This window comes from Gavia stellata, chromosome 25 (genome assembly GCF_030936135.1).
Source record: "Gavia stellata isolate bGavSte3 chromosome 25, bGavSte3.hap2, whole genome shotgun sequence".
NCBI lineage: Eukaryota > Metazoa > Chordata > Aves > Gaviiformes > Gaviidae > Gavia > Gavia stellata.
The window spans coordinates 3,963,543-3,991,426 of NC_082618.1; the positions used below are offsets into that span (position 1 = coordinate 3,963,543).

The 27,884-nt window shown below is 42.6% G+C and overlaps 1 protein-coding gene across 1 annotated transcript in view; it reads right to left on the minus strand.

Annotated features, from left to right (window-relative positions):
• Positions 1–27,884, minus strand: part of LOC104257761 (SPNS lysolipid transporter 2, sphingosine-1-phosphate) — a 138,135-nt gene that overhangs the window by 31,698 nt on the left and 78,553 nt on the right. Inside the window, exons 4-9 of the mRNA XM_059829131.1 lie at positions 19,709–19,860; positions 17,288–17,354; positions 14,525–14,667; positions 13,181–13,333; positions 11,375–11,564; positions 4,526–4,591 (exon numbers count right to left, since the gene is read on the minus strand). Of these exons, the coding sequence (XP_059685114.1) occupies positions 4,526–4,591; positions 11,375–11,564; positions 13,181–13,333; positions 14,525–14,667; positions 17,288–17,354; positions 19,709–19,860 (771 nt within the window). The remainder of the gene's footprint in view (positions 1–4,525; positions 4,592–11,374; positions 11,565–13,180; positions 13,334–14,524; positions 14,668–17,287; positions 17,355–19,708; positions 19,861–27,884) is intronic.

Below are 27,884 nucleotides of genomic sequence, written 5' to 3' on the forward strand. Positions count from 1 at the left end.
GAGGCAGGCAGCACAGAGGATGGGCAGGGAGGCTGACCAAGCAGCTTTGGCAAACCTCTGCTCTTTAAATAGAGGTTCAGAAAGGCCATGGTTTACTGCTGACATCCCCTTCCTGTAGTGAAACCAGCAGAATGAGTTGGTCTGAAATAAATTAACCAGGAAAGCCAAGGACAGATCACCCTTCTCCCAGTAAAAGGCCATGTACCAAAGGTAAGTTCTAATGCTTATGTCTAATCTTTGATAGAAAACTCTACTCTCTAAAACACTTTGCTACCCTTTCTGGGTCAGCCAGTAATCTTCAGGACAATGCATACTGGTCTCTTTAAGCACCAAAGGCAAAGAAAACACACACTAACATGGTTCTAGGCACTGACAGAGCCTGGAAATAGGCTGGGTGTCCCTGTTGCAACTCCTGTTCAGAAAAGGCAAAGGCTGTGATCCAGAGAAACCAGCCCGAGAGAGACCCTTCACTCAAGCTAGGCAGACACTGTCTAAAAAAATACTTTTAAATGAAGTAGAAGGAGGCTGACCTGGTCTCCAAATCACAGCACAACATGGAGCAGTACACATCCATCTGCAACCCTTGGCCCACGGAAGAACGGCAGACGCCCCTTGGCCCATCCTTCCCCGTCAGAGCTGTGCTCGGGTGTCTGAAGTGGGCTGTGTACCTTCATTCAAAGGCACTCCTCACCCTGCCTTAAAATCTAAACCACAGCACGCGGATTACTGATGTGGGGAGGCACACTGAGAGAAGCAACAATGAGAACTTCTGGAAATGCTATTTATCTTTGGCTGTAAAAATAGGACAGTATTTTGTATTACATAAATAACTGGGTTTTATTTATAGGGAAGGTAATCAGAATAAAAGCAACATTCTTCCATGCTTATAGCACAGCTGAGCACCAGTCTATGCCTGTTTCAAGGCTAAAGGAAGGCTTTGACTCTACAGTAAAGCATTAAAGCAGCTTCTCCATGGCAGCTCATGGGCATTTAAAGAGAACTAATGTTTTAAAAGAAAAAAGAAATATACAGAGCATTTTTTTGCATGAGTGTCAGGACTTTGCATAAACTGCAGGTTGGCTTTCCTCAGCAAAGACCTAAAGAGATTGAGATTGCAATAGCTGAGGCCTTTTAAATTGCCTACTGGCACTTACACAGAAATGCCACAAAGCCTCTGTCCATCATTTTTATTTTTGAGATGTGCTATGGAGGAAAAACCCCACTATTAGGACCAGATTCCACAAAGTCCCAAGCACTCAGCGTGTCTCAGAATGTTCCACGCTTGCCTGCTGCACTGAAGCTCATTCATTATTGCTGTTACAAGGCAGTTTTAATGCTACTTTGGGGTTCTGGTAATTCTGAGGCCAATTTGCAAAGCTGGCTGATAAAATCTGTTTCATAATTAGCATGCTCCATAAGAAACATCCCCCTCTTCCCTAAGCACCATCTGAGCATGTGCCTGGGAGGAGATTTGGAGAGTTGTGCTCAGGAGAATAAGGCGTGTTTTGTACAAATTTGCATTTGGAACAAATACCAGCCTTATAAAATCTCAGGCAGTGCTGACAGTTTATCAAACCTAGCACTCGGCACCTTTTACTGCAGACAATTTGAGGAGCTGCACATTGACCGTTACACTGGCAAGAACAGTAGATGCAATGGAAGCACCAAGCTATGAAGAGCCAACAATTAAATTTGAAGATAATAAGCAAACAACCTTGTTTTGCCAAGGAAATTAAACTTGCAAAACCTCCGAAGATGCTTACCAACATGCCTGATAGGGTTCTTAAGCAGTCATGAGATCTGTAACTCTTGGGAGAGCTACGATAAATCATTTGGGATGCAGTTTCCAAAAAGCCTCACTTCTGGCATAATGAAATCAGTGGGAACAGTGTTCAGCCAGTATTGAGAGCTTTTTATCCACGAAAACAGGGTAATATTTATGTATATGATGAAAGTGTTGTTAAGCTTGCGCTAATAATGCTTTTAAACTCCTTACCAGCCTCAGGCAAGAACAGACACACTTCTGATTACACCAAATAAATAGTAATCAGTAGAAATTAATTTGCCAAACATTTAAAGTGCATCTCGCTAAAGTATATCCACACCTTTCTCTGGCTAGGACTTCTTATAAAGCTGTCTGTCAAACACGGCTGTAGCCCTGGCTATCACCTACTGCCTGACTAAACATCCTCTTAAACCCCTGGTGTAATATGAACGCACTTCAGACCAGCTATTTACAGGCTTGCGTTGATCTAAGTGGATGTTTACATTTATTTGTACAGCGCTTTTACAGGTCTACTCCTGCTGATAATGCATTAAGCTGGGCATTATATAGACACTCAGTTCATCTGTGTAAGCAGACAAAAGAAGAGCTAGCTTAAAAGTTGGCATCAATTACCAAAATCCAATTTTCAAAACATGGTGTTAGTTTCTTTCCTGTATTTTGGAAATTGGAACTAAGAAATTATTTCTAATTATTTCCAACCATTTCTTATGGAGTTCTTTTGCACTAAAGCAACATAAATAACTGCAAGTGCACCCCTACAAAACGCAACTGACTATAGGATGCTGCTCACATAAGACAGATGGCAAACCCTATAAAAGCTATTAAAAAACTACAGGATATTGAAGTCACGTTGAAATCAACACAAAAAAATCTCAGCAATTAAAATGGGACAATGATGGCATCCTTAGTACACCTGATAAAACGAAGTAGCTGGTTGAAAAATGTCTTTTGGGGTTAGCTTGAGACAACGTAGGTCAAGTTGCAGCTCTCTCTCTGGCACAGGTTTTCTGGAGGACATGTCTGTCAGGTACCCTCCCTCCAGCTGCAGTATGCTGGCAGCAGAGATGACTACCCCACTGCTGGAGGACTGCAGATGTGCTCCACAGCCAGGCCTTTACCTGTTTCTGCCAATGCTAGTGTGGATATAAAAGATCTGGTATTTAAGCCCATCAGCTAATTCTGACCAGAGAGCGTTGGGAGCGCTCCTGGGAACACCACAGCCAAAGGCAGGGTGCGACAGGAAGCTCTGGCAGGAGGCAGTAATGGGCAACTACCAATATTGTACTGTAATTCCTTCCCCAACACAGCTGTCTGCAGACTGCACATCTGTCTAAGTGTTGAGATACCACTTCATGAACGGCCACAGCAGCCTTGAACTCAGCACAAGCTGCAAAACCCATGTAAGTACAGAGTAACCACCCGTTCAGCCCATCACACTAAAGCTAAACTGGTAGGAGGAACGAACCTTGGTAATTAAAAGCTACGTAACGCTACTGAAGTACACTGATAACCTTTGTTTCTCCATGCTTTATTCACAACTGAGAGAATTGGAATTAAGCACCCCACCCCACCTCACAAAGCGTTCTCTGCACAAATGAGTTAAAGATTGAAAGTTCATCAGAGAAAGCAGTTATGGCACCTACAGAGCTACCTTAAAATATAAACACAACCTTGAACTTAAATCATAAACAGAACTTAAGCAGAAGCGTGAAGTTCTTTGCTAAATCAATATATCAACACCGTTATCTTTACATCTAGGAATACTCAGCCAGATTGTTTTCTCGCTGATGTTTGCATAAGGAACAAATACAAGTCAAGGGAGTTTTCTATTGATGCCAGACTGATTATATTTTTAGTTCTGTCAACAGGCTGCCAAAAGACCTCGGGCAAGTCCTGTAATGGTTCTGTGCCCTAGTTTCTTTCTTTTTCATACAATAAGCAACAAGTAACCTCCCTCACAATGGGATTTCAACATACAGCATGTTTGATAGGCTCCATACGTCTCTGATGGAAGCATTACAAAACATATAAGGCTCTCTAACAAACGCCCAGACTATTTCATATGAAAATTTAGCTGCTGAGGTCAGCTTGCTGATTTGAAAGACTTAAAATGCTCTGTGGTGGAGAAAGAAGGGAAAATTAAGGACATGAGGTGAAAAGCCCCTGACAGTTTCCTCTTGGACAGGGTGGACATAGTCCAAAAATTCTTTATACTTTCTTTTCCTCTCTCCTCTCCCAGAGGTGGTTTTCTATTGTGTATGTGTTGAATGGTAAGTTTGCTGGAGTTAAGCCAAAGAGAGAGGTAGATAGCTGCCTTTGTGGTCAGAGGAGGGAGGGAGGGAAGGATTTCCTATTGCAGAACAAAGCCGAGTTATTGATAACAAAATCCACTAATGTGCTGACTATTAGGAAACGCTGGCTGATTTTTCTGCATACGGGGGTTTGCACAAATACTTAAAATTTGGGGAAACTATGTGAATTCAGTAATGGCGTCCCTTCTGGACATTTCCTCTGCCTGGTGCTTAGAACAAAGGACAAGAATAATCATTTTTTTCTTTCTCTCTATCTCACTTTCCTTTTCATCAAGTAAAAAAAAAATAATTTAAAAAAAAGGAAAAAAAATAGGCTGAAGTAGGGGCTAGGCATCTGGAAGAAATAGTGAACTTCAGGTTGTTCTTGCAAGCTGACAAACTGCTCTGGCCGCCAGAAGAGAAAGATGCTGTTTCAAAGTACACTCACCATTAGTATGTCTGCTGTGATAGCCCAGTTTGAAAACAGAAGAGTTTCTCCGATAAAAATGCAAATCTGTTGTAACAAAACACACAAAAAGGAGAAGATTTATTCACTTGACATTCAAGGGAAAAATAACCTGTCACAAACTTTCCTTTGGTGCTTATTTGTCTCAAACATGCTCAAAGGATTCTTCCGTACACAATACACTCCTGGTTACTGTTGTGGTTTATCCTGAATATTAGAAAACGACAGATTTTTATCAGAGCTCTAGAGGGTTGACCTGCAACTTCATTAGTGTAAACTGTTTATGGTCTACAGAGCAGCTAAATAAAAGGCTGACACACTTGGTAACAGAAGAATACGAGAAGCCAGCAAGAAGAGACAGCCCTGAGCTTCCATACTTAAGTCATTCTGTTCCAAAAAGCCAGTTAGCAAAGGCAAGAAGGCCACAACTCCCCAAAACGCAGTCATTTTCATCACTAGGAAGCAAGTTATCTGTTAAGCTCCGTAGCAAACCAAATGAGGTTCTCTACCCACTGTGTGCTAGATCCCTTCCCTCCCCTGCTAGCATATTGCTGTCCTTTTTGAGCGGGACATCGGTCTAGGCACTATAACAACTCATGCATTACATTGGTAATATCAACGTACAGTCACGACAGGACTTAAGTATGGGTTTTGCAACATCAGTGTCTTACAGTGAAATATAACTCTTGACTCTGTGGAGACAGTCAACAAGATATATTAAAAGCCCTGTGTATGTGGTGGGATGAGAGCTTCTTTTTGTGGTGGTGTGGTATGAACAGCCACCACATACCCTTTCCACCTCTGGCACTCCCTCCTCACTTACTCCCAACCCATACTGCCTTCTCAGTTGTGCTGGTACAACGGGGCCAAGCAGGGATTCAGAGGAGGAAACTGAGATGGGGCAAAGAAGCTTTTGTAGGGGGAAAGTAGGGGAAGAAGGGCTTGTTTTGCTTATTTTTAACCCAAATCAGTCCTGGGGTGCAGTTCACTAAACGGTTCTACAAACAGTTATAGCAGGTGAAGAACTGGAAAGGATCAAGAGGAGAAATGAATTTAATCTGGCCTCATCACTGAATGCTCATCAAACTGAGTCCAACGGAGCAAGGGTGACACAGCTGCAGGAGGAACACTGCCTTCATCAAAAAGCTTTTTACTCATATTTCAACCATGAACATTTTGCTTTTATGTTGTATGTTAACAATTTAGCAAAGAAACGTAGGTTTAACAGGATGAAAAAACAAGGATGGAAAATCTTCCACACACACGTTTCCCTCTTCTTTCATGTATTATGAAGAGCAGAACACACAGATGAAATACTACTTAAATAACCAGACTTGTAAAAACCAGGTCCCCCATTCCCCACCAGCAAGAAGGCAAGCAAAACTCCTTTAATCTCCCCCAAAAGGTTGCTTTTTGCCCAGCTAACCCATTTCTAGACAGAAAACATTACTCCTAGAATCCCTATTGGTAGCTGGGGATAACAGCTATGGAGATTTGGATTCTGGTAACTGAAGATTCCCCTTTTAATTGCCTCATGTTCACTTTTTGTTATGTTGAATAGGCTACAATTCATTAACGAAACAAAGAAATCAAGAAATACACGGTACACTTTGCTCTGAGAAAACATCCAGATGGATGTTGTTTTGTGGTGTTCCTGTGAGCTTTGATGGGCTGACAGTCACGGCCGCTGCCCTGGTCCCCGTTGCTTGCACAGGCGCAGTTTGGGGTGGGAGGAGGAACTGCAAGATTAGCAGCTATGGCATGATGTGACCACCGCAACTGTCTTTCCCACATACCGGTTGAGATTGCCTCAAGCCCTCAGACCATCATGTCACTGCCAGGAATAGTTTGCTTTATTTAGCAAATCTTATGCATTGACCTACAGAAAGCTTCCTCTATTTGTTTCTAAAATTGTCTTTGTTTCCCACACATTCTCGCTCCTTATCCCCTCTTTTTGTGACTGGATCTGCTTCCTCTGTGATGGCGTCTGAGCCAGTCATTATGGCCCAGCTGGTCAGCTAGGAAATCTCCTCTTTCCATTTTCCCACTGTCCACTGGTCTGCCTTGAACTCGGCTCTCAATGGAGATGACAACTGCCAAGCTAAGAAACACAGATCCAATGAATCAAGGTGCTGACGGGAGCTGAAGCCATGTGTCATGTACCAAGGGCATACCGGAGCCCCAGGTGGGCTCTCGGGACCTGCTCCGAAATCTGTCCTACTGCAGCTTTGCAGCTGCTGTTGCTGGGGTTCTCTGGCTGGATAGATTAAACTGAGCTTGGGAAAGATGTAATCACACTTCTGAATGCGGCATCGACATGCCCTGCCTGTTCATACAGTGTTGCAAACAGGCAACTGCTTGCCTTAAGGTTATACAAATTGCATACACATAACACATATCTGAATTGTTACACGCAGCAAGTAAAACTTGCCCCCTTCTGCAGGAATTTAGCGCAAGTCCTATAAATAAGTCACTGAAATGCTACAAACTTCAGAGTGCACCAGTTTTGAATTGTTGGATGTGTATTTCACCCAAGACGTTCCTATGAAACATGCGCTTAATATGTGGATACTGGTAAAAGGAAAAGAGGAACAAGGGGAAGATCAAAAAGTAGGACAAAAGATACTGGCATTAAAAAAAGTCTGTCCTTCAGCTGCTAATGGGGATTTATAAAAATGAGTTCATCCACTGCAAAAGGCATATGAGGATATGTGGCATTTCTGCTGGAGGGAGACTCTAGGGATCCTTACTGCAAATAGGGCAGCCTCCAGAACAGATCAATAGCTCCTGAAATCATCATGGTTTTGACTCCTCACACACTTTTTGAAGCCTCATTTTACACTGACATTTCAGATCTACAGATATATCCTCTTCTGAATCCAGCTGTGTTGTATAATATCTGACCATCTCCATTTTGTGTCCAGTTGCTCATCTGTGATGAGCTGACAGAAGTTATGCCCCCCTCAAGTCTTTCTGTTTATGTGATCAGTTGGCAAATTCTGATTCCCAAAAATGATAAATAAAGTAAGTTGCAGAGTGGTCACACCAGCAGCTCTCACAGCAAGATCTAAGCAAGTTATAAACTCCTTCCATGGCCATTTGCAAAGTGCGTATCTGTCTACATCTTCATTATTTGTATTTCTCTCTGAAATGGTGGGTAAGACTCCCACATGTACTCTTGAATCTGAAGCAAGTCTAACTCCATCTCAGTGTTGGGCAATATCAATGCCTCAGAAGTAGGTAAGTCGCCAACACCATGTCAACAGAAAGTCCCTGGAGTTGAGACTGAGATGCTGTAAAAGCTCTATGGCAAGGTTTTACCCCGGGATTGGCTGTTTCCGCAAGATCATAAAATGTCTTTGCGGAATTGAAATAGATGTTAAAATTGAGGTACAACAGGAACTTGGAACAGTGTCAAAAGGAAGGCAAAGCAAAGCATCTCGCTCCAGTCATTTGGAGATTTAAACTAGTGTAAAATCTGCTGTTGAAATGTCTGAGTAGTGTGATACAATGATGCCATACAGCTAATGGGTTTCAAGAGACAGGTTTGAAAACCAGCATTTCGAAGAGTATGTATTTCAGAAAGAGTGGGACCTAAAGATATGCAAATTGCTGTTTTAAGGAGCTGGACTACAACACACAAATACACCAACTGCAAGGAAAACAGTGTAAGAACTGACTGGACTATCAGCCAAGGAAGATAGTAAAAGAAATACAAGTGTCTGGGCAGCTAAGTGATACAGAACACTGTTCTAGTCCACCTTTCCAGCCACTTCTACCACTGCCAATAATTTACTGGATTAGTATGAAAATATTGGATGGAAAAAATAAGTCTGTCTACCCGCTCCAGGTAGGAGTGGCTGCTACAGAACTGGAATAGCAGCTGCCCTCAGGGACCAAAACCACCTGCAAGACAGGGCTGAGCAGGGGAGAAAAAGTACGCATGTTCAGGGGCGGAAGAGAGGAGACAGTTGACAGCCTGTAAGGGACAAGGCGATCATGCTAATGGATATGCAAGGCTTTTCCAAAAAAACCCTGAAACCCAAAAAGCCAAGAAATTAAAAAGCAAGAGCTCTACTGATTCTTGCTGGAGTGCTGAACACTTCATTTGAGCCGATGCCAGTATCAGTTGACATTAAAAACTCTCGACTGTTAAGCAGAGCAGAGAGGAGATGGTGATCTGGTGGCTACCAGAGCTCAGTGTGAGAGAACACCATCTCATGGGGACCCATCTAAATGCTTGGAAGTGATAATTTTAAGGCTCTGAGCCAATGAAGGGTCTGAAAACAGTAACCCTTCAATTTTAGCACGGTGTGATCAATGACAGAAGTCTAAGGACAGTCACAGTACAGAAGGTCTGCAAGTACCACCATGTTGGGGAACAGACCAGAACATTGCTCTTGCCTTTCAGTCATACAGAACTCAAGGATGCTGATGAGAAAACCCACCCATAAATTTTACTGTATTCTTTCCAGAACAAGCTATTATCATGGATTGTGAGATAAAGAAGGTAACCTAGTCCATCAGGCTGTCCACCATATCTAGGTGTTCCAACTCCAGAGTCAGAGAACAGTCTCTCCTTCATTTTGGACCAATGAGACTTAAAAGAGAGAGTAATGAGAAACTGCTACACCATGCAACCTTGGCAAGACAGGTCTCCTAGTGAAATGCAAGGGAATTAAACACTCTGGAAGTCTGTAAGATTGCAATAGTGCTGAATGGCATGGAAAAACAAGGGCTCGTGTTTGAAACTTGCCTTGAAAAGTCAATTCAGCTGATATATAGCACCACCATGATAATACCTGTGTTATGAGACATTGGTAGCTCCAACATAGACCTGTTCTCTCCGTTGGGTTAGCACCTGTAACACTAAATAGCAACAGGTGTTGCATCATTGTTTTCTGTTCATATTCATTTATAGTGGATGGCTTGGCCACAGATCATCTAACTCCAGGTCATTTACAAACATTAATGATCTAAGCTACCCTGACCCTTTGTAAGTTAAGAATCCTCATTTTTGCAGAGGCAAAACAAAGTTAAATAACTTGCCCCCTGTCACATGTAGAATCTATAAAAAGAGTTCAGATCTCTGACTGCCCAATCATCATTTTAACTAGACTCCTAATCTGCTTTCTATGCAACAGGTTTCCAGCAGCAGAGAGAGCATATTTACAGCTATGGAGAAGCAGTGTTACCCGCAACAAATGTATGCTTCAGCCTAACAGCTTCAGCAAATAGGCTTATATTCCTTTTACCCCCTCCATATGCAGATATAACTTCCTTTGCAAATCATTGACTCTGTATTAGATTTACTGCTCATGCATAATAAAATAAATTGTTTTTAAGATTGGTTAAATAATACCATTTATATTTATATATTTACACAATGCAGAATAGTCACATGGCTATTAAAATATATTTCCAGCTTAGAAAGGGAAGACTTTCTGCATAAAGAGACTACACACCACAAATGAACATGTCTGTTATCAGGTCTGGGAAAGGAGAAAATCACAGGTCTGGCTGCACAGAGGTGGAGGGCGGGGGCAGGCGGAGGGATGCAACAGATCTCTTCACTCGGAGATGGCTGACGACGAAAGGAGGGTTAGTGCTTGGCCAACCAGTAACACCCTCTTACAGGATGTCTGAAGTGATCATTTTTCTGCTGAATCAAAGGTTAGTTCTAGACCATGCCACAAACCAGGGGACCAAATCTCCTTCTGACACTTTCTAAATAGCCAAAGTAGGCATCCTTGGTTCTCTCTTAATGGTTTTAAACCTTCACTCTTTCTTCCTGGATTTCCCCATAACGATGGCAGCTATTGTAATACTCAGAAAATAACCATGGCTAGGCCAGTGCTAAAAATACAGAGAAACAAGGAACCGCAGTAGATTGGTTGGTTAATTGTAAATGAATTCTCCTTGCTGGGTGAAGTGTGCATTGCTGTGTGGAAGCTAAGGGTGGGCTTTCAGAAATTATCCCACTACTCCAAACCATCTCAGGCTTTCCCTTCAAAAACTTCTCCCAGGTCCCAGGCTTCTCTCTATGACATTGAAAGGGAACCTGGGACCTGTTCAGTGTACCGGATTTCTACTCTCTACTGAAAGCAAGATTCTAGCCTGAGGCTGGATTCTTATACTTGAGTTTTTCCTTTTCCCTTCCGTCTATTTGTCTGGATCTATCTGATGTCTTTTTACAGACTTCGATTATAAACACTCAGGGAGGGGGCATATTTTAATCTGCATTTGTGCAGTCAAATATTGTGGGTTCCTGGGCTATGAGCAGGACTTTCAGGTGCTCTGGTAATACAGGTAACAACAAATTGAAATTACATGGCAATTAATATTGGCCTGCAGCAAGCTACCTAGTTATGGAAATTAATGGTACTTACAGGTAGCCAAAAGCATGCCCACAGAAAAATTATACTGCAATTATAATTTGGTACTACTGCAGCTACAATGCCCTTATTGCAAGGGAAACAGCCAACTGTCCTGTACCAAAACATTAGGCCAGAGTAACAGAGGTATGGAGAGAGGTATAGATAGAAGGACCCAAAGGCAAGGAACTGTGGGGGTTTCCATGCATGCGCTAAATCTCCAGCTCTGAATTCTGATGACAGTTTGTAAGCGGGGATAAGCAATTGAGATACCATTTTCCCTCCAGGCACATCTAGACAGTGCCAAAATGCCAAGGGGCAAAATGAAGGACATTGAGAAGGGGAAAAGCAAGACCAACATCTCAGGGTTCCTGCAGGGGACAATGCACACAATCTTCTAAGGAGTTCGGTAGAGAGAGAAAGAGTGAGACTGGCATATGCAAAGGATTATACTTACATAGGCTCCCACAATGCTGCTCTTGGCAGCAACGAAGATCAGACAGATGAAGATGGCTGATCCTAGCATGCCAACAGCACAGACAAGAGGATCAGCTCGCTGGGTTTTTAACCGGCACCATTTGGTTGCCCCTGCCCCTGTGATTACACCCAGGAAACCAGTGAAGCATGTGATCGCTCCAAAGATCAAGCTATTGAAAAAAAAAAGGGAAAAAAAAAGAGACAGGTTTGTTCTTTTTCTTTTGAGTTTTTCCCAAAAATGGGCATGGTCTCTGAACAAATTATTAGGGTAAACTGACTAATGGAAATCTGCACATTGGCTTTACAAATTTAAAACAAAACAAACGAGCTCCCCTGCTAAGTGCTTGTGATTTTAGCACTCTTCCCCTGCAATTAAGAAAAACACAGCATATGAAAATCAGCCTTGTACATAGGCATTGATCGACATGCAAAGAGGTGCAAAGGGCTCATACTGCTTCTTCGTGTGGAACTGAGCTTCCTATTAAGTGCATTGTACAGCTAATTATGTATGCACAAAACTAAGTAATAACCTGCACATTGATCACGTCAGGGAAAATCATGGACAGAACAGGAACTAGGAAGCTTAAGGGAAAGGAAACCTAACAAGACTCTAAATACCAGTGACTTTCAACATACTTTGACTTTCTAACTCCTTTCAGACCACTTCAAAGAAGCCTGATTAGATTATTTTGCTGTTATGTTACACATTTGAAATGTGTTAATTTAAATGTAAAGAGCCAGGAGCTGTCAAGGATTCTTCATATTGTATGTGCAGGACTTGGATTACAGAGTCTTTGGCAACTACATTACAGTAGCTCCAGGGCAGCTCAAAATATAGGTGTCATCAAGGAGTGGAAAACTTCTCTCTGTAAACAGCAGATGGGCAGTTTGACTGGAGCTGTATTTTCTGCTCACTGCATTTTTGCAGAATAGACTGAGACTGCCCGCTGGGTGCTCTAGTTGATGGTACTCCAAACCACTAAGTAGTTTACTTGAGATGGGATTGTGTCAGCTAGAGCAAGAAGGTTTTCCTAAATGTTATTTTGCTCTCACAAGCTAAAAAGCAAAAGAGCTGACAAAAGGCAGTTTTTCGTAGCTTTTATTCACCTGGAGAAATGCTTTTTTAGCATTTGATGTTTTGTGCCATCATGGTAAAGCACAAAATGACAAATTACTTTTCATAGCTTATGTGCTACAAGTGATATTATATAACTGGGACTGAAAAACCAAACCACCGTGTAACATCGAGCAATCCAAAGTGTCCCAGATCCCTGCACCACTTTCCAGCAAAACTCAGCATACACAGCAATGTACAGAGCAATGAAACTCAGTGAAGTCCTTCCTCACACAGAAACAAACATCTTCATGGTCAGTCCCTGCAGCCTTTAGGGCAACTCTGAATTATAGCCACTACTGTGGCTACCCAACCTGCCAGCTGAGTCTGCTGCTATCACAGAAAACAGTGTGGGTCTTAAGAAACCAAACCCTCTCTCAGCAATCCAAACATTTTCTAAGGTAGTCTCTCTTCTACTTCTGCACTATAGCCTGGGAACTAAGACAGAGCTGAGGTCATTGCTTCTCTCTTGGTTTGACTTCACGCGATGAAGAAAAGAAGAGAAGTAAAACCTAGTTTACAATCCCAGCATTTCCTATCATTGTTGCAAAGACCTAGAGGAAATTACAGACATTCTAGTAACTTGACTCCATGGGACTTGCCGGTTTCCTCTGGTAAATAAGCCCCCACCCCCTTTTCCCCCTCTTTAAAGCAGCGGAGTATGAATCTCACCTATCTTTGGTGCCGCAGGGCTGTGAGCTGCAGGTCTCTGCTGTCTTTTGCACGACCTGTGCTCTGTGAAGGTAGAGAGGGATCCACATGCCAAGCGCCCCTGTAGCAAAGGACACAGCTGAGGTGGCCAACGATGAGAACACGTAGCTGCGGCTGTGGAGAGGCAAAACCAAGAGAAGATTTAGCGGGAAAAGTGAAAGAGCAGGAGCCCCAGGACAGGAGCTAGTGCTTCAGTGACAAAATACAGTGTTCCCCCATACTAGCGACCTCCCTTTGCCAAGGGGCAGAGATCACACAAGGTACAAAGCAATGGAGGGAGAATAAGAGGCACGGAATATTTCTTTATATGTGATGCTCCATTGATAATAATGTACTTAACTCTTCAGAGGTGCTTCAGAGAGACCATTTTTCATGGGACTGTTTCAGAAGACTATCAGTACTTAGTCGCTAAGACACGATGTGTGAATTACGGGGCTTTCACTGTACTATCACCCCTTTACCTGGATTACCAGTTTCACTCCTCCCTCCCTATCCATGGCACCATATCATTACTACTTGGATAAACTAACAAAAAAAGTAATATAGAAATATTGGTAAATTAACCATCATCACTTTTCATAGTCCTTTGATACTGGATGACAATACCAGGAAAGCATTCTAGCCAGCAGTTCCAAAAATGAGGAACACCACAAGTTTCCCCATCAGAATTCTGATGTAACATCAAATTCGCAAGTGCAACTATTCGCACATCCACAGGCAAGCTTTCTGGAAACAAGGGCAGCTGCTTAAACACTCGTGAGCATGTGATCTTTTATGCACATATACAAGCACCCAAGCACATTCAGTGCTCGTGCCAGGTCACATGTGATTGTATAAACATATATATTTAAGCTTGCCATGTAGTGCAAGCTTTTTTGTCTTTTCTCCTCTTAAATTGCTCTGGCATTTAACTCTCTTTTTCCCCTCAGCAGAATAGCTCTTTCAAGGAAGAAAAAGAATCTAAGCATCTGAACAACAGTGGCACAACAATTAATACAGGAACACAGCAATTTCTACACTTCAAAAGCCTTGATTTGTCTGAAGTAGGAGCCAAACAAAGCAGGCTCTCTCTTAGATCTCAATCTTGGAAAGGTTAGAGCAAAAGTTGGAATCCATCATTGTCACTGCAGTCGATACCTCGTGAAAATGTAACGGGGATTTTCTTTCCTAGGTCCACAGACTAAACTTCCTGCAACTCCCTGCGTGTTGTCACTTTCCAGTCTCACAGAGCTAAGAAGTACAGGCCAGTGGATGTTCCAATTAAGCATTAGAGGCAAAGCATGCCTTTTACTAGAGTGCTCTTACTTTCTAATCAGTGCTTTCATGTCTCTCAGCCATGAGGTCCGAGCCTTCAGCTGTCCCCCAAGTTGTTCAACATTTCCTCTTTTAGCAGCAGGTACAAATATCAAGATGAGTGTCCCTGTTATCATTCCCAGGAGTGGAGATACCTGCAAGAAAGGAACAGGGAATTAGCACAGGGTTTGCTTTCACCAGTCAGTAAGAAGCAGATTACATTAGTTTCATTTCAGCGACTCGATTCTTTACAGCTAGCCAGAATCTGTAAGCACATGGAAGCATCTGCTCCTTTCCTTCCTCCCTGGCATTCCCGGGACTCTCTTATCTCACTCTGGAAGCATGCAGCTTTGAGAATACTCTGATTAAGGCAGTCCATTTCTTTGTGTTATTAAAGTACCAAGATTCACCTAAATAGGGTTCTTCAGTGATGTTTAACTCTTTGGAAACCTACTCCCAGCTGGGCTAAGAGACCAACTAGTTTCTGGGAGAGTGCAGAAGCCTTTTAAAGGCAGTGAGGGCAGGTGAAAGATTTCTGGATGTAGGGAGCATGCTGGCTTTGAAAATCCTTGCTGGACATGCATCCCTCTTCCAGCTAACCCACAATGGCTTCCTATTTTCAGGCAGCTTCCTCTGATTACCTCAGTGTACAGCAGACCAAGAAACATTGAAAATTCAGGCTGGAAAATAGGAAAACACCACATTCAAGGGTTAGGTTTCCCAGTTTCCAATCCTTTCTCCCAATCACTGGGCAAAAATACAAAGATCCCACAGTGTTTTGCAAGCTACAAACATGATTCTTGTTTTGACACTGAAATTCCATCATTGTCAGAATGGAAAACCGCTCTGTTAGGAAAACAGGAACATGGATTTTCACCAAACTATCATGTCTTCTATACACACCATTTTAAAAATAAATTCCTGTTCCCCCCCAAAAATGCTTCCAATAACAACCTGAGAATGGCCTTTACCCATAGAGCAGTGTTTCACATCCAAAGACGACAAACCCAGAATTAGGGAAAGGAAGACAAAAATATTTCAGAACCGGAAAGTCAGGAAAATCCCTCATCCAGGGGTAAATGAAGCCTGATACAGGATCCTTATTACAGTTGAACACAAGACACAGCACTGGTAAAAAAACCGGAAATGCTGGGATTTTCTAGGGCCATATAATTTAAAGTCTCTTTGATTTTTTTATCTAAAGGCTTAATCCCCCAACAAGACAATATCCATTGATACTCAGTAATGCTCCAATGAAACACTGACATTACTGCTAGATCCAGAGACAAAGCTGCCACTTGTCAAAGTGCCCTTCTGTCTTCTTCAGCCCACTGAAATACAGATTATTCCTGACCTCCTCCGGCTCTGGAGACCACAGGAGATCACAGAAGGAAGCATCACCTAGGGGGATCTTGTACATCTTGCAAGAGCATAATAATTGCCACAGGGACGGAGGCTGCTTTACACTGATGTCTGGAAAGCTTTCAACATGTGCTGTTTGACTACAAAAACTAAGCAATGCTGTCCAAAGCAACCATCATAGAAGTGTGTGCAGCTTGTCAGATTCTGCACGATTTTACACGGTCAGAGAATCGTGCATCACTGGGTCATTTATAGTTGAAATCATGACCCCACAAGGGGTACAGTCTTGCAGATAGCCTGGATTTCTTAGGATAACTATGGAGACTTCATCTGAAGAGAAAGATGCTAGTGAGGATTTCTTGGCACAAATTAATCATTTGGGTTTTACAGATAGAAACACAAGAGCGCTCCAACATATCAACCTCATTAAAGCCCACTGACCAGTAGGAGGGGCTTTGGGGTTTCTTATTCCTTGTGCTGGCCTCTGCTCAAAAGTTAGTTTTACCCTTAAAGCATTTCTGCTACTGAATGAGGTAGCCATCTTCTTGGTGTGAAGCTGTAGGCTATTAAACTTTTCATTTCAGATTCACAGCTGGAAACTACTCTCCACTCTCCTAGCTGCAGATGAACTGTTCACGGTGATTTCTCCTGGCTTTGCTTACCCTTGCTGGACAGGGAGGGAATAGCGTGTGTCACAGAAGGGCACATTTGCTTGAGGTGGGAACCCATGTATTCCATTACCTACTGTTATAAATGGTGTTGGCCTGAGCTTCATGAGATTCATTGTCTTCATGAAGTGCCAGAGCCAGAGAATGCACCTCACAGGGGCTCATGCCACCCAGACTGCCAAAGGTCAGAAAACAGTTCTGCTGGGCCACTTCCTCTCAGCTCTTTCAAGACATCTTTGTGTGCAGGATCTGTTTGTGCCTATGTGATTGGAGTGTATTATCTTTTCAACAGATTTATCAAGGTCCCAAGAGGTTAAAATAGAAGGAAACCGACTGTCTCAGGGCAGAAAAACAAGCGGAAACTGGAACAAAGTGTTTTTTCCTCAAAGCAGGAAGCCATTCTCAGAGTTTCTTGACAGCAGGGGACTGAAAGACTGCGGAGTTGATTTAAGGCCAATGCCTCGTCTTCCCATCCCCATCAAGAAATCATGGTTGATTGATAATAAAGTGATTGGAACATTCTTGCTCCCAGACAGGGAAAAAGCCAAGTACAACAAGCCAAAAACACATACCTTTCCCATTTGCTTAGAGACTGCATCTGCTATGCACTTAATATCCATAAATGCAATTTCCAATCCTTTACCTTCAATATATAACAACAGGTTGAAGAATTGTGTGATAGCACTCTTCCTAACACTGATGGACCGATGCAACTGTTGTGATGATGTTATTAAGAGTAGCTTACCCGCAATGCCCAGTGCCAGTCTCCAGCAACCTGCTTCACGCTTGACCCAGTGATGTATCCCAAGCCACTGCAAGAAATACAAAGATGAGAGTCAGAGTACCACAATCATAGCTGTTCTTAAACAAAGATTAAAAAAAAGCCATAATCAGTTGTGTGTCCTAGGCTCTCTTCTCCTGCAGGAAGAAACACAGGGGACGAAGCTGATGGTGGCTAATATGCAACTCTTCCCAGCGCTGCTGATCTAAAAATGCTCAAATCCGATGGAAATTCAGACACTGATCTCAAGTTTATAGCTGGCCTTTCCATCTATAGTGGATGGAAACAAAGCCTCAAAAAGAATTTATTTCCCAATTTGATTTCTACATCAGGCCTTTCTGTGCAGTAATACAAATACTTAAGAATTTTATGTTCAAGTTCTCAGTTAAGAAGTGCCCTTCGAGGACATACCATATTCTGTAATTAAATTTTTTCTTGCTGTTTACAGAATCACAGAATGACAGAGGTTGGAAGGGACCTCTGGAGATCATCTACTCCAACCCCCCCATCCAGAGCAGGTTCACCTAGAGCAGATTGCACAGGAATGCATCCAGGCGATTTAATAGTACTTGGTTCTAACTACTCATGAAGAGACCACTTTCCGTAAGCTTATAAAAAAACCCAAGAAGAACATGCAAGACCATTTGATAGCAGAACATCAAACTTGAAGCTTGGAAGTCCCCTCTGAAGATAAAGGAGCAGCAGGACCTTCAGCTACATGCTAAGAATTACACTGTGGTAACAAAAGGTGGCTCACAAGAGACTAGATAAAGGTGAATGTAGCCACGCTTCTCTCAAAGTGAACTGAATGGATGTGAATTTCCTTTTTTTTCAAACTGCTGCATTTGTTGCTGAGATTGCCTTGACTAAAAGTTGCCAGGACTGCTGCGGGGCAGCTGTCAGCCATCACATGCCTTTATTGAACAGTCTGCTAAGCTTTGGAGGTTACCATCTATAAACACCCCCAAACTGGGCTTTTTACACAGACAGGCCTCAAAATTAAACCATGGATCCAAACCTCTGTTGGATATTGAGAGAATGAAGTCCCAGAATCAGGCTCAGCAGGATGAATATTTGTCATTTCTTGCTAGCCAGAGTTCACCGAGTTCTCTGCGTAAATACTTGGCATCCTTGGTCCTCTTGGGAAAATATTTTTTTCACCAGTTAAGGACTTGGCTATTTCTTTTTCCTCAAGAGCAAGTGGATGTTTGTGAGTTTTATCTCAGGGATAAGTGCTCTAACTTGTAAAATGCACCACCCTAAACCAGAAGTTTTTCCCTGAATTGGGGGTGATTGAACTACTGCCCATGTTTTCCCTGCTGGAAATGAACCCATGATGCCACTTTTGCACAGGATGTTGTCCAGCTGTGGGAATCGGTATGCAAACTATGTGAACCCACCCTGCCTACAACCTCACAATAGAGGGTCAGCCATTATTTAAAAAAAGTAAAATAAAGAAAATATCAGAGATTCCCTCCTGTCCCAACAATCAGATACTGCATTGGGCTGATAAGGGAACTCGGCTGAAAGAAAGCACCCAAGGAAATAACTACTCCAGATCTGAGTCTGTCTGTTGCTTTCATCAAGCATCTGTGGGCTTGGTTGTCCTCCACTGCTCTGCAAAGACTGACTGCGAACGATCACTGCAGTTTCTCTCTTCAGCCTTGTCTACACTAGACTTCACAATTTGTCCTAAATGCTGTTTCAGTGGCAACAGCACTAAAATGGACCAGACACTGCTGTTGCAACTATGAAGTCGTCGAAGATTGGCTTCGCCGCATTTTCCAAACTTAGTCAGATTGGCCAAATTCAAGGTTGGGCAGAATTTGAGCTTAAACTAAAACTATTTTTAAAAGTAAAAATTTCAAATTGTGTATGTTATACAGCATACTCCTCTTGAAACCTCCGATATTCAGACTGTCACATAGAAGCCGGTACCCATTTGCTCACTTTTGAAAACTCAGCCTAGTGTCTTAAGAGATCTTGGATTTCACAGTAACCTGAAAGACATTGCCTAAAGAAGGCCTAGACCTCACATGAATTGAAGCAACGATTCAGAGAACCAATATAACATTATTCAAAATGATAGTTTAATAATGCTAAAAAAAAAGTCAGCTAAAATATTTTGATTTCATTTCCACCTCATTATTGTAAAAGAAATAAAAATCCCTCCCACTAATTCCCGAAAGTCACACATGACCCAGTAACAGGGCTAGAAAAAGAATCCAATTCCTGCAACTAATTAGTCACTGCTCACAATATTTTCCTGTCTAAAGCATTCCAACCAAAGACAGAAGAACTATCATCATTAGCAACTTAAGACCTGTGTGAGCTTCCTTTAAGAGAAAAGCCAAAACCAGGTGAAAGAAGCATTACGTCACTTACCTGCCAAGAGGAATTGCAAAGTAGAAAACAGACAGCATAAGGGTCCTTGTGTTTTTGGTGAAAAGGTCTCCTATGATGGTCGGTGCGATAGTGGAGTAACTTGCTTCACCAATGCCAACCAAACCCCGTGAAAGCACAAGAAGCCAGAAATACTGAGAAAAGAAATAAAAACACGTTAGCAGGTCTCCCCTTGCCTTTTTGCATTCGCAATGGACAACAGTGAAAGCTGTGCAAATAGGGAAATAGAAACCCACGTGACTGAAAAGTAACCCCTTTGCATGAATTTATTTTTTTAAAACCTCAGACTCTTTTAATTTGTCTCTCGCTGGGGAGGAAAGAGACTGTATTTTTTGTGAAGATGTATAGGCATGAAAGAAAAGTAGTAGTAATACATGTTTACCTGGTGACACTCAAGAAGATATTCTAAGGCAGGAAGAAGACCCCCAGTTTATTCTCAGGCTGTAGCTCACTCTCGTTAAGCCCAAGAGCCAGCAACACTGCACTGACAGAGGAAGGTCTGAGGAGGCGGCTGAGTGTAACAAATCCCGCTCTGGGATCCAGAAAAAGCAGTACCTGCCAAGCACAACCGCAACCTCCCCAGCATGCCAAGGGAGAAGCTAAGACTGCTGAAATCCTAAAGGCTCTTCAAAGCTGTGAAAGAGTTGAACCTGCCGCCCCCCAAACTCTCACTTTTTTCCTTGATTAGAAGCTACTGAATAAAGGAAGTTTTTCAAAGGTGCTAAGCACCTATTTCACTCCACTTGCCTTGGAAAAAAGCATAAATCTTCCCCTCGCAGCAGGAAGGCAGAGTACGCCAACACTGAACACTTCTGAAAAACCTCAGGTTACAATCTGAGCTGAGATGCACACAGTTACAAAGAGATAAGACTTGAGCTTTACTGTGACCCACGGGAACATCAGTGCGCTCAGTAAGCAGTACCACCGGGTGAACGATCGAGAGCCATGCAAGGCAACGGCACAGGCTGCAAAAGGCACTAATCTGCCCAGAGAATTACGTTCCCTTCCGAGTAAACAGCAATCCAACGGAATGAGGAGATGGACTTCACGTTCAGCACAACACAGCCTAAAACGGACGAAAAGGAACTGTTCATCTAATAGCATTTTCTCCATGGCCCGTCTCCCTGTTTCAGCCAACACTTTCGTAAACTGCAAGGACCTGATTTTCAAGCCAACGTCTTTCACTACACTTGCAGTTTTCTGGGTCCTGCTGTGTGAAGGCACAATACTTTGATGCCTAAATACCTGATACGTGAGCACAAGCAAGTTCTCGGACATCTAAGCAGCTTGAGCTACACCCAGAACTGCAGGTGCAGAAATTAAACAGTCAATTGCAGAAAACTCTAAGCACAGGGAATTCTATTTCTACAAATGTAACCTCTACAAATCCTCCATTTACTGTTATTTTTCTACAGATCATTTGTGAGAAGGACAGCAGGGATTATGATATGTCCTTAAACACGAAAGTGCTTTGAGAACAATGAGCGATTACTGATTCCCCTTCTCCAGATGGGAAAAAGTTGAGTTACAGGGAAGTGACTTTGTGCCTTACAGCAAAGCCAGGCCAGAATACAGGGCTCTCATTCACAAGTAAGGAAAATGCCACACAGACATCAAGACACGCGCCTCAATCATAAATATACCCATCAGCAGACAAAAACCCACCACTGACACATTTTCATTGTTTTCCTCACTGTAATCCTCTGGCTGAAAAGAATTTCTTGAGGATTCCTATAGTCACACAAAACAAATACTGTTGCGCACTCTTCACCTCCTCTTATTTTGATGGAAATTCTGCATCAATACCTATTTGCTGACTGTATACAAGTTCCTTGTTTGCTGGGAGGGCATTTGCAGTGCTGCTATAATTCATGTATCTCCCATAAGCTGCACATACGTAACGGACGTGTGTGGGTGTATGCAGAAAGGGCAATACTGTGACTCAAGTGATTTAATTTATGGTAATTACCCAATGCTAAACCACTCCACTGCAGAACTATGCTGCCAATGATTGGTGCACAGCTACCCAATGTATTTGGAATGAGCAACAGTATTTATAACACGCTGAATGACTTAGTCACGCAGAATTAGAAAGCGGGGGAACTGGAGGATGATTTTGGCCTCTTAAGAGGTTCAGATCTGGATCACAGAGGGGGTGACAGGCAAAATAGTCATCTGCCAGACCTGGAATGAGTACGTAGACAGTGCTAGTTACACCTGTAGAATGACAAATTTGCAAATGCACTAGATGTTCCCCAAATTTGAAATACCTACATAAAAATGACACAAGTTTGTGCTCACCAGCCAGTATCACTCCCAGTGAATGCACTGGACAGGAATTTCCTCCCAATAATGTTGTTACAAGATTCCTCATACAATCCTTGTACAAAGTTTTCCTATTGTGGTAAAGAGTGACTCGGTTCCATCAATACCATTGAATCAGAGTCCCAATACAATGAAATCATCTGCAACACGTAACATGTTCATTCTTCTCCCCCAGTTCCTCCTTGAGTCCTCCTCCCTGGCTTATTCCACACTTACACACTCCAAATGTCTGTTTAATATTTAAACTATGTTCTCGGAAGCAGCGGTATTCAAATTTAAGTCATGAGATTCTGACTTCAGTTGGCAATAAAAGCAGTCTTATAAAAGCATAATCTACATAAAGACATGAATGGTATTGCCCTTCTGAGATCATATATTCAAGACTAGGGACAATGCAGCTATTTAGATGTAGCAACTAGGCAAAACATACAAAAATCTAAAACAATATTAGGGAATTATTTATAGTCAGTTCTATGTTGTGTCTGGTTTTGGAGCTCTGTATCTAGGATTAAAGAGCTAATGCCTTTTCTTACCCTGCTGAAAGATCTCTTCAAACCCGTGGGGCCTGAGCCTGCAACAGCTCCGGCGGCAGTGGAGCAGAAGGAGGAGTAGAGCCTACTTGGCAACATCCTAACTTAAGACTCTTAGGCCATCCTCTCCATCCCAGTAACACCATGGATTAATTTTTGCCCAGGTGGCCAAGAATGGCATCCTGGCCTGTATCAGAAATAGTGTGGCCAGCAGGAGTAGGGAGGGGATCGTGCCCCTGTACTCAGCACTGGTGAGGCCGCACCTCAAATGCTGCGTGCAGTTTGGGTCCCTCACTACAAAAGGACATTGAGGTGCTGGAGCGTGTCCAGAGAAGGGCGACAAAGCTGGTGAGGGGTTTGGAGCATAAGTCTGATGAGGAGCGGCTGAAGGAACTGGGGTTGTTCAGTCTGGCGAAGAGGAGGCTGAGGGGAGACCTCATCGCTCTCTACAACTGCCTGAAAGGGGGTTGTGGGGAGGTGGGTGCTGGTCTCTTCTCCCAAGTGATAAGTGACAAGACAAGAGGAAATGGCCTCAAGTTGCACCAGGGGAGGTTCAGGCTGGATATTAGGAAAAAGTTCTTTCCTGAGAGAGTGGTGAAGCACTGGAAGAGGCTGCCCAGGGAGGTGGTGGAGTCACTATCACTGGAGAGGTTCATGGAACGTGTGGACGTGGCACTGTGGGACATGGTTTAGTGGGCATGGTGGGGTTGGGTTGATGGTTGGACTTGATGATCTTACAGGTCTTTTCCAACCTTAATGATTCTGTGATTCTCCAATTCTGGATCTTTGGCTAGCATGCATCCTGTTGGAACCCATACAATAAGATTATGCAGTAATTTGTTACAGCAAGCTAGAGCCCCCAGTCTTCCATCTCAGTCAGTCAAAACTTACGTTTTTGTCATCTCTGAAGAGGGACAGCTGGGTACCTCCCCGAGACAAAAAGTGGTCCTTTCCGAGACAGGCCTAATGTTTTCATTTTTCATATAGGAAGAAAAAAATACAAACACCAAAACAACTCCAAAATTCTTATGCTGCTACTCATTTGGACCACAGACATATCATGAACCACTTACATAGAAACTGGTCCCAAAACCGCTATGTATGCAATACAGACAACTGCTATTTTTTGTGTGCATTTATATACACATACACTCATATGCACAACTCTCTCCTACTCTGAGTGTACGTGAACATGACAACCAACATAAACAAATGGGAAAGTCAGATATTACCCACAGAGGAAGCACCATTCTCCTCCACAGCTGCAGCAGGACACTTCTACCATTTCCTCTGCACTAGATTTTCCCCCAAGTGCTTTTTCCTCCCTGTCTTACCCCAGGATTCTCAGCAGTTTAGTGAGGCAAAAAGGGCTGACACAAGCCAAATTCTCCTCTACGTTATCTGTGCTTAAAACCAGCACAGGCAGCTAAGACTTCTAACTGAATTTCACTGTTCCCCAAGCAGAAATTGGTATATGTTAAAGAAGCTTATTCCTTTCTACATTAGTTTGGAATTCCTCTGTAATTTGTTCATCTGTGCAAATAGTTCTCACTCTGGCAGGAAAATTGAAAATATCTGAGTCAGCTTTCAGCACCTGAGCTTATTCCTTTTCCATAAGTTAAGCCCAGCAACCTCAATACTTCAGTGTCTTTTTCTCTGGGTCAGTGCTTGCAAATAATTTTTTTTCAAACAAAGAGCTATCACAGCAAACAATTTATTTATGTCTTTAATTTTGGTTAGCAGTCATGTCAAAGATGTCTGTACCTCCATGAGAGTTGCCAACATCTCCTGGTTTGTAGAGATGCAGTGGTTTTCATCGAATGACTGTATGGCAGAAATCAAATCCCCCTCCCTGCCCGTCCTTCAGCCTGAAGTGCTGCAGAGACTGTCGCCGTCACAGCCCCGCTGCGGCGGAGCTCCTAGGCACCACCTTGGATGTGGACAGCTGGAGAGGGGTTATCACAGGAAGACCTGAACCATACAATACAACCGCCATGAGCTCTGGGGGAAATTTAGGATGCAAAGGTGCTCTGAGTCCCTTTCCCCAACTTGCATGTGCCACAAAGGGGCTGATGAGACACAAGCCAGGGAAGAGTCCAGTATACAATAAACCATCAACTGATGGAAAGAATGGCAGCTGACAGAGACCCAGAACTGCAACAGTCTCCCTGGGAATTTCCCTTCAAGAGATGCCATCACCAGAAACTGTCGCACAGAGAAAGCACTCATACACGCCTACGTGAGGTAGAAACGGTCAATGGACCTGCTCTCTTCTTCCCGTCTATGGAAGGAAAAATATGCCCTAGTTCTAAAGCTGAAAACGTCACTACTTTGTAATTTGAAGACTAACAAACCCAAACAAAAAAGAAACCCAATCCCCCAAAATAGATACGAGTTTTGGAAGGGTTACAAATCCTTATGCCTCAGGGAATGCACCGATCACAAATAGCAATGTGCAACCTTCTAGTTGCTAAATTTCTTAAACTATCAGCAAACCACAGGCAACAGCAGCAATAGATCATGGGGACAGACGGACCTGGATTGATTACTGTAGCCAGTGACACTATCTCACGAGAAGACTGACACAATCCTTTCAGAATTTTCATTTGAAAAAAGCTTTCATGATTTGAGTTAAATATTTATAAAATGCCAAAAGATAGTTCATGTATTTTCCCTCCAAAGTATGACATGGTTTATATTCACATTTTGATACTGACTTTACTCTCAGTCTCATGCACACATAAATGTTTGATGGCCTAGGGCACGTGACTAGCTTTAATCATGTTTGGACAAACCTCCTAATTATACATTTATCCTAGTTGTATAGACCACTGAGTGAGTAATACATGTCTTAATAGGTCTAATTACAGCTTTAACTTATTTCTCTTTTTTTAATTAGTTAACAAAAGGAATTAAGCCCCAGTTCTTTAAAAGATTAGCCATCAGTGATAAACCCATAATCTGCCAAATATGTGTACAACTCCAAACCACCAGATTTACTGTCTAAAGAATCATATGATCCTTAAGCTTCGGTTATTAAGTATTTGCATTTGAATGTGGAGTAGCTTGTAAGGGTCTCATAAAACAAGCTGAATACATGCTTCTTTCAGATTAGGGACACACGGGCCGATAAGATCACACAGATATAGCCAAGCTGGTACAAAAGACTAGAATGGATGCACAGCACCGGTGCAAGCCATGTTTTGAACTGATGTTACTGGTCTAAAACAAGGATCTTTTATACTGCCACAGCAACTGCACCTGCACCCTTTCCTATATGAGGATATTGAGTTAACCTCCTATGGATTCAATATTTAGCTTCTGTAAAAGAGGGCTCAGGACCATGAAATTCCATATTTGAACTGCTGAGGTTTGCCTTTTTTTTCGTCTTTTATTCTATAAACATTACGCAACAAGCAAGGATACAGAATCTAGGTTTGCCTCCTTGGAAAGAAGATGTGCATAAAGCCATTCCTACCGCTAGGCAGCTAGGATTGCCACACAAAGCCTAAAATACATGTGTGTGGAATGACAATAAGCTAAGGAGAAAGCACTGGGATTGATTTAATTTCCCTGAGTTTCTAGAGCAAACTCAGTTGAACTGTACTGCAGTTACACTCTCGTATTTCTACAGCTGGCAGAGTCTTGCACTGACAACATCCAGGGTACCACAGCAGTCACAAGTCATCAGTTAAATCAACTGAAGACAGATAAATCTGATATACTGCAGGAGTCAGCTGACTAAACTAAACCCACAGGGCTCAAATGTATATTCAAGGGCTGCACCACAGTGATCCCTTTTGACAGCTACACTTATGTGCAAGCATTTGCCTTTCCCGAGCAGAACCTGTATTTTCCGTCCAGGCAATCACCACTTCCTCTTGTACTCCATTTTTCCCAACCGTATCAGTACTTTGCAGGGATCTAAGTGGTTAAAGATGACACACCACACCTTTCACCGCAGGAACGCAAACAGGTACCATTAACCATGATGCAAACCAAACCAGGAACATTCTTCGGAGTATCGGTATGGTGACTAAGAGCATCGGCTCCTGTAAACTCACCATTCAAATTCCAGCTCATTAGCTGAGAGTCACTAGAAGAGCTGAACAATGGAATGACATTACAAATGCAGGTGACATATGTGCTTAAACACTACAAACTCCATTTCTTCTAGCCCTCCCAGTAATGACGGGGTCACCTTTAAGAATCTGAAAGTTTCCAAGTCAAACAGGGACATTGACATATCATGAAGGACAAGATGACATTAAACGATGATGCTGATGTTTTAAATTCCATTCTGTCTCTGGATGGATGACAAACACTACAGCAGAATATATAAGCCTAAATACATCTTCCACCTCTGTACACCCCTAAAGTTTTACAGATTTTGAATACATATAACCAAGGCACCTGGCTTCCCTTGGTGGATACAAGTCCTGGGTCCACCACACTTAATAGGAATGGTGTGTCAAATCTAGATATGGACCACAAAGTCAAATGCCTTACCTCCTCAAACATGAATGGTTCAAACTCTCCTTTAATAAAAGGAGAATAAATATTGTAAAAAGCTAGAGAAGAGTTATGTATTTAGTACTGGTGAATTGTTCTGTGCCAATCCTGAAGAACATGTCTTCCTGTCAAGTCCAGCCCAGACTTTTAAGTAACTGAATATTCATGCCAAATTTTGGCCTTTTGGTGTCTTACTGTCTGGGAGATCTTTGTGCAGGAACAAAGGAAGATGAGTATCTACCTTTATCTACAAGTAATCTTAACTAATCCCTCAAGGAGATTGCCAGCAGAGAGATGAAAATACGAAATAACATGGGGGCAGAATTGTTTACTGTGATGTTTTGTTGGCCAGTACTTTTGTCCTCCATTAATAGGTTGGGTAAGCATTGTTTTCAGGATTTCCTACAACCAAAAGGAGTTGACTATGTTTAACGTCTGGGTGGCATAGATAGCAACTAGCCAGGATACATGCTTGTGTGGAGTCTGCTTGGCGACAGGTTGATGAGTTATCAGCTCTGATGCAACGCTGTGAGCTATAAGTATTTTATCTGTTTTCTGTAGAGACACAAGTGCACTTAGAGGTTCATGCTACAGTTACCTGTCTGATAAATGTAACTATAAACTACCCTTCTCACCTCCAACAAGATGTTCTTCCCTTATCAGACGTGAGTCATGCTGGCAGGGTAGCCTGGGGGAGATTCACTGCAGTTGCTGGTTCTTTTGCCATTTGGCCCATTGCAGAGATGTGATTGGGTTTAGACTCCTCTTTTCTTCCCTCACTGTGTGTGTCA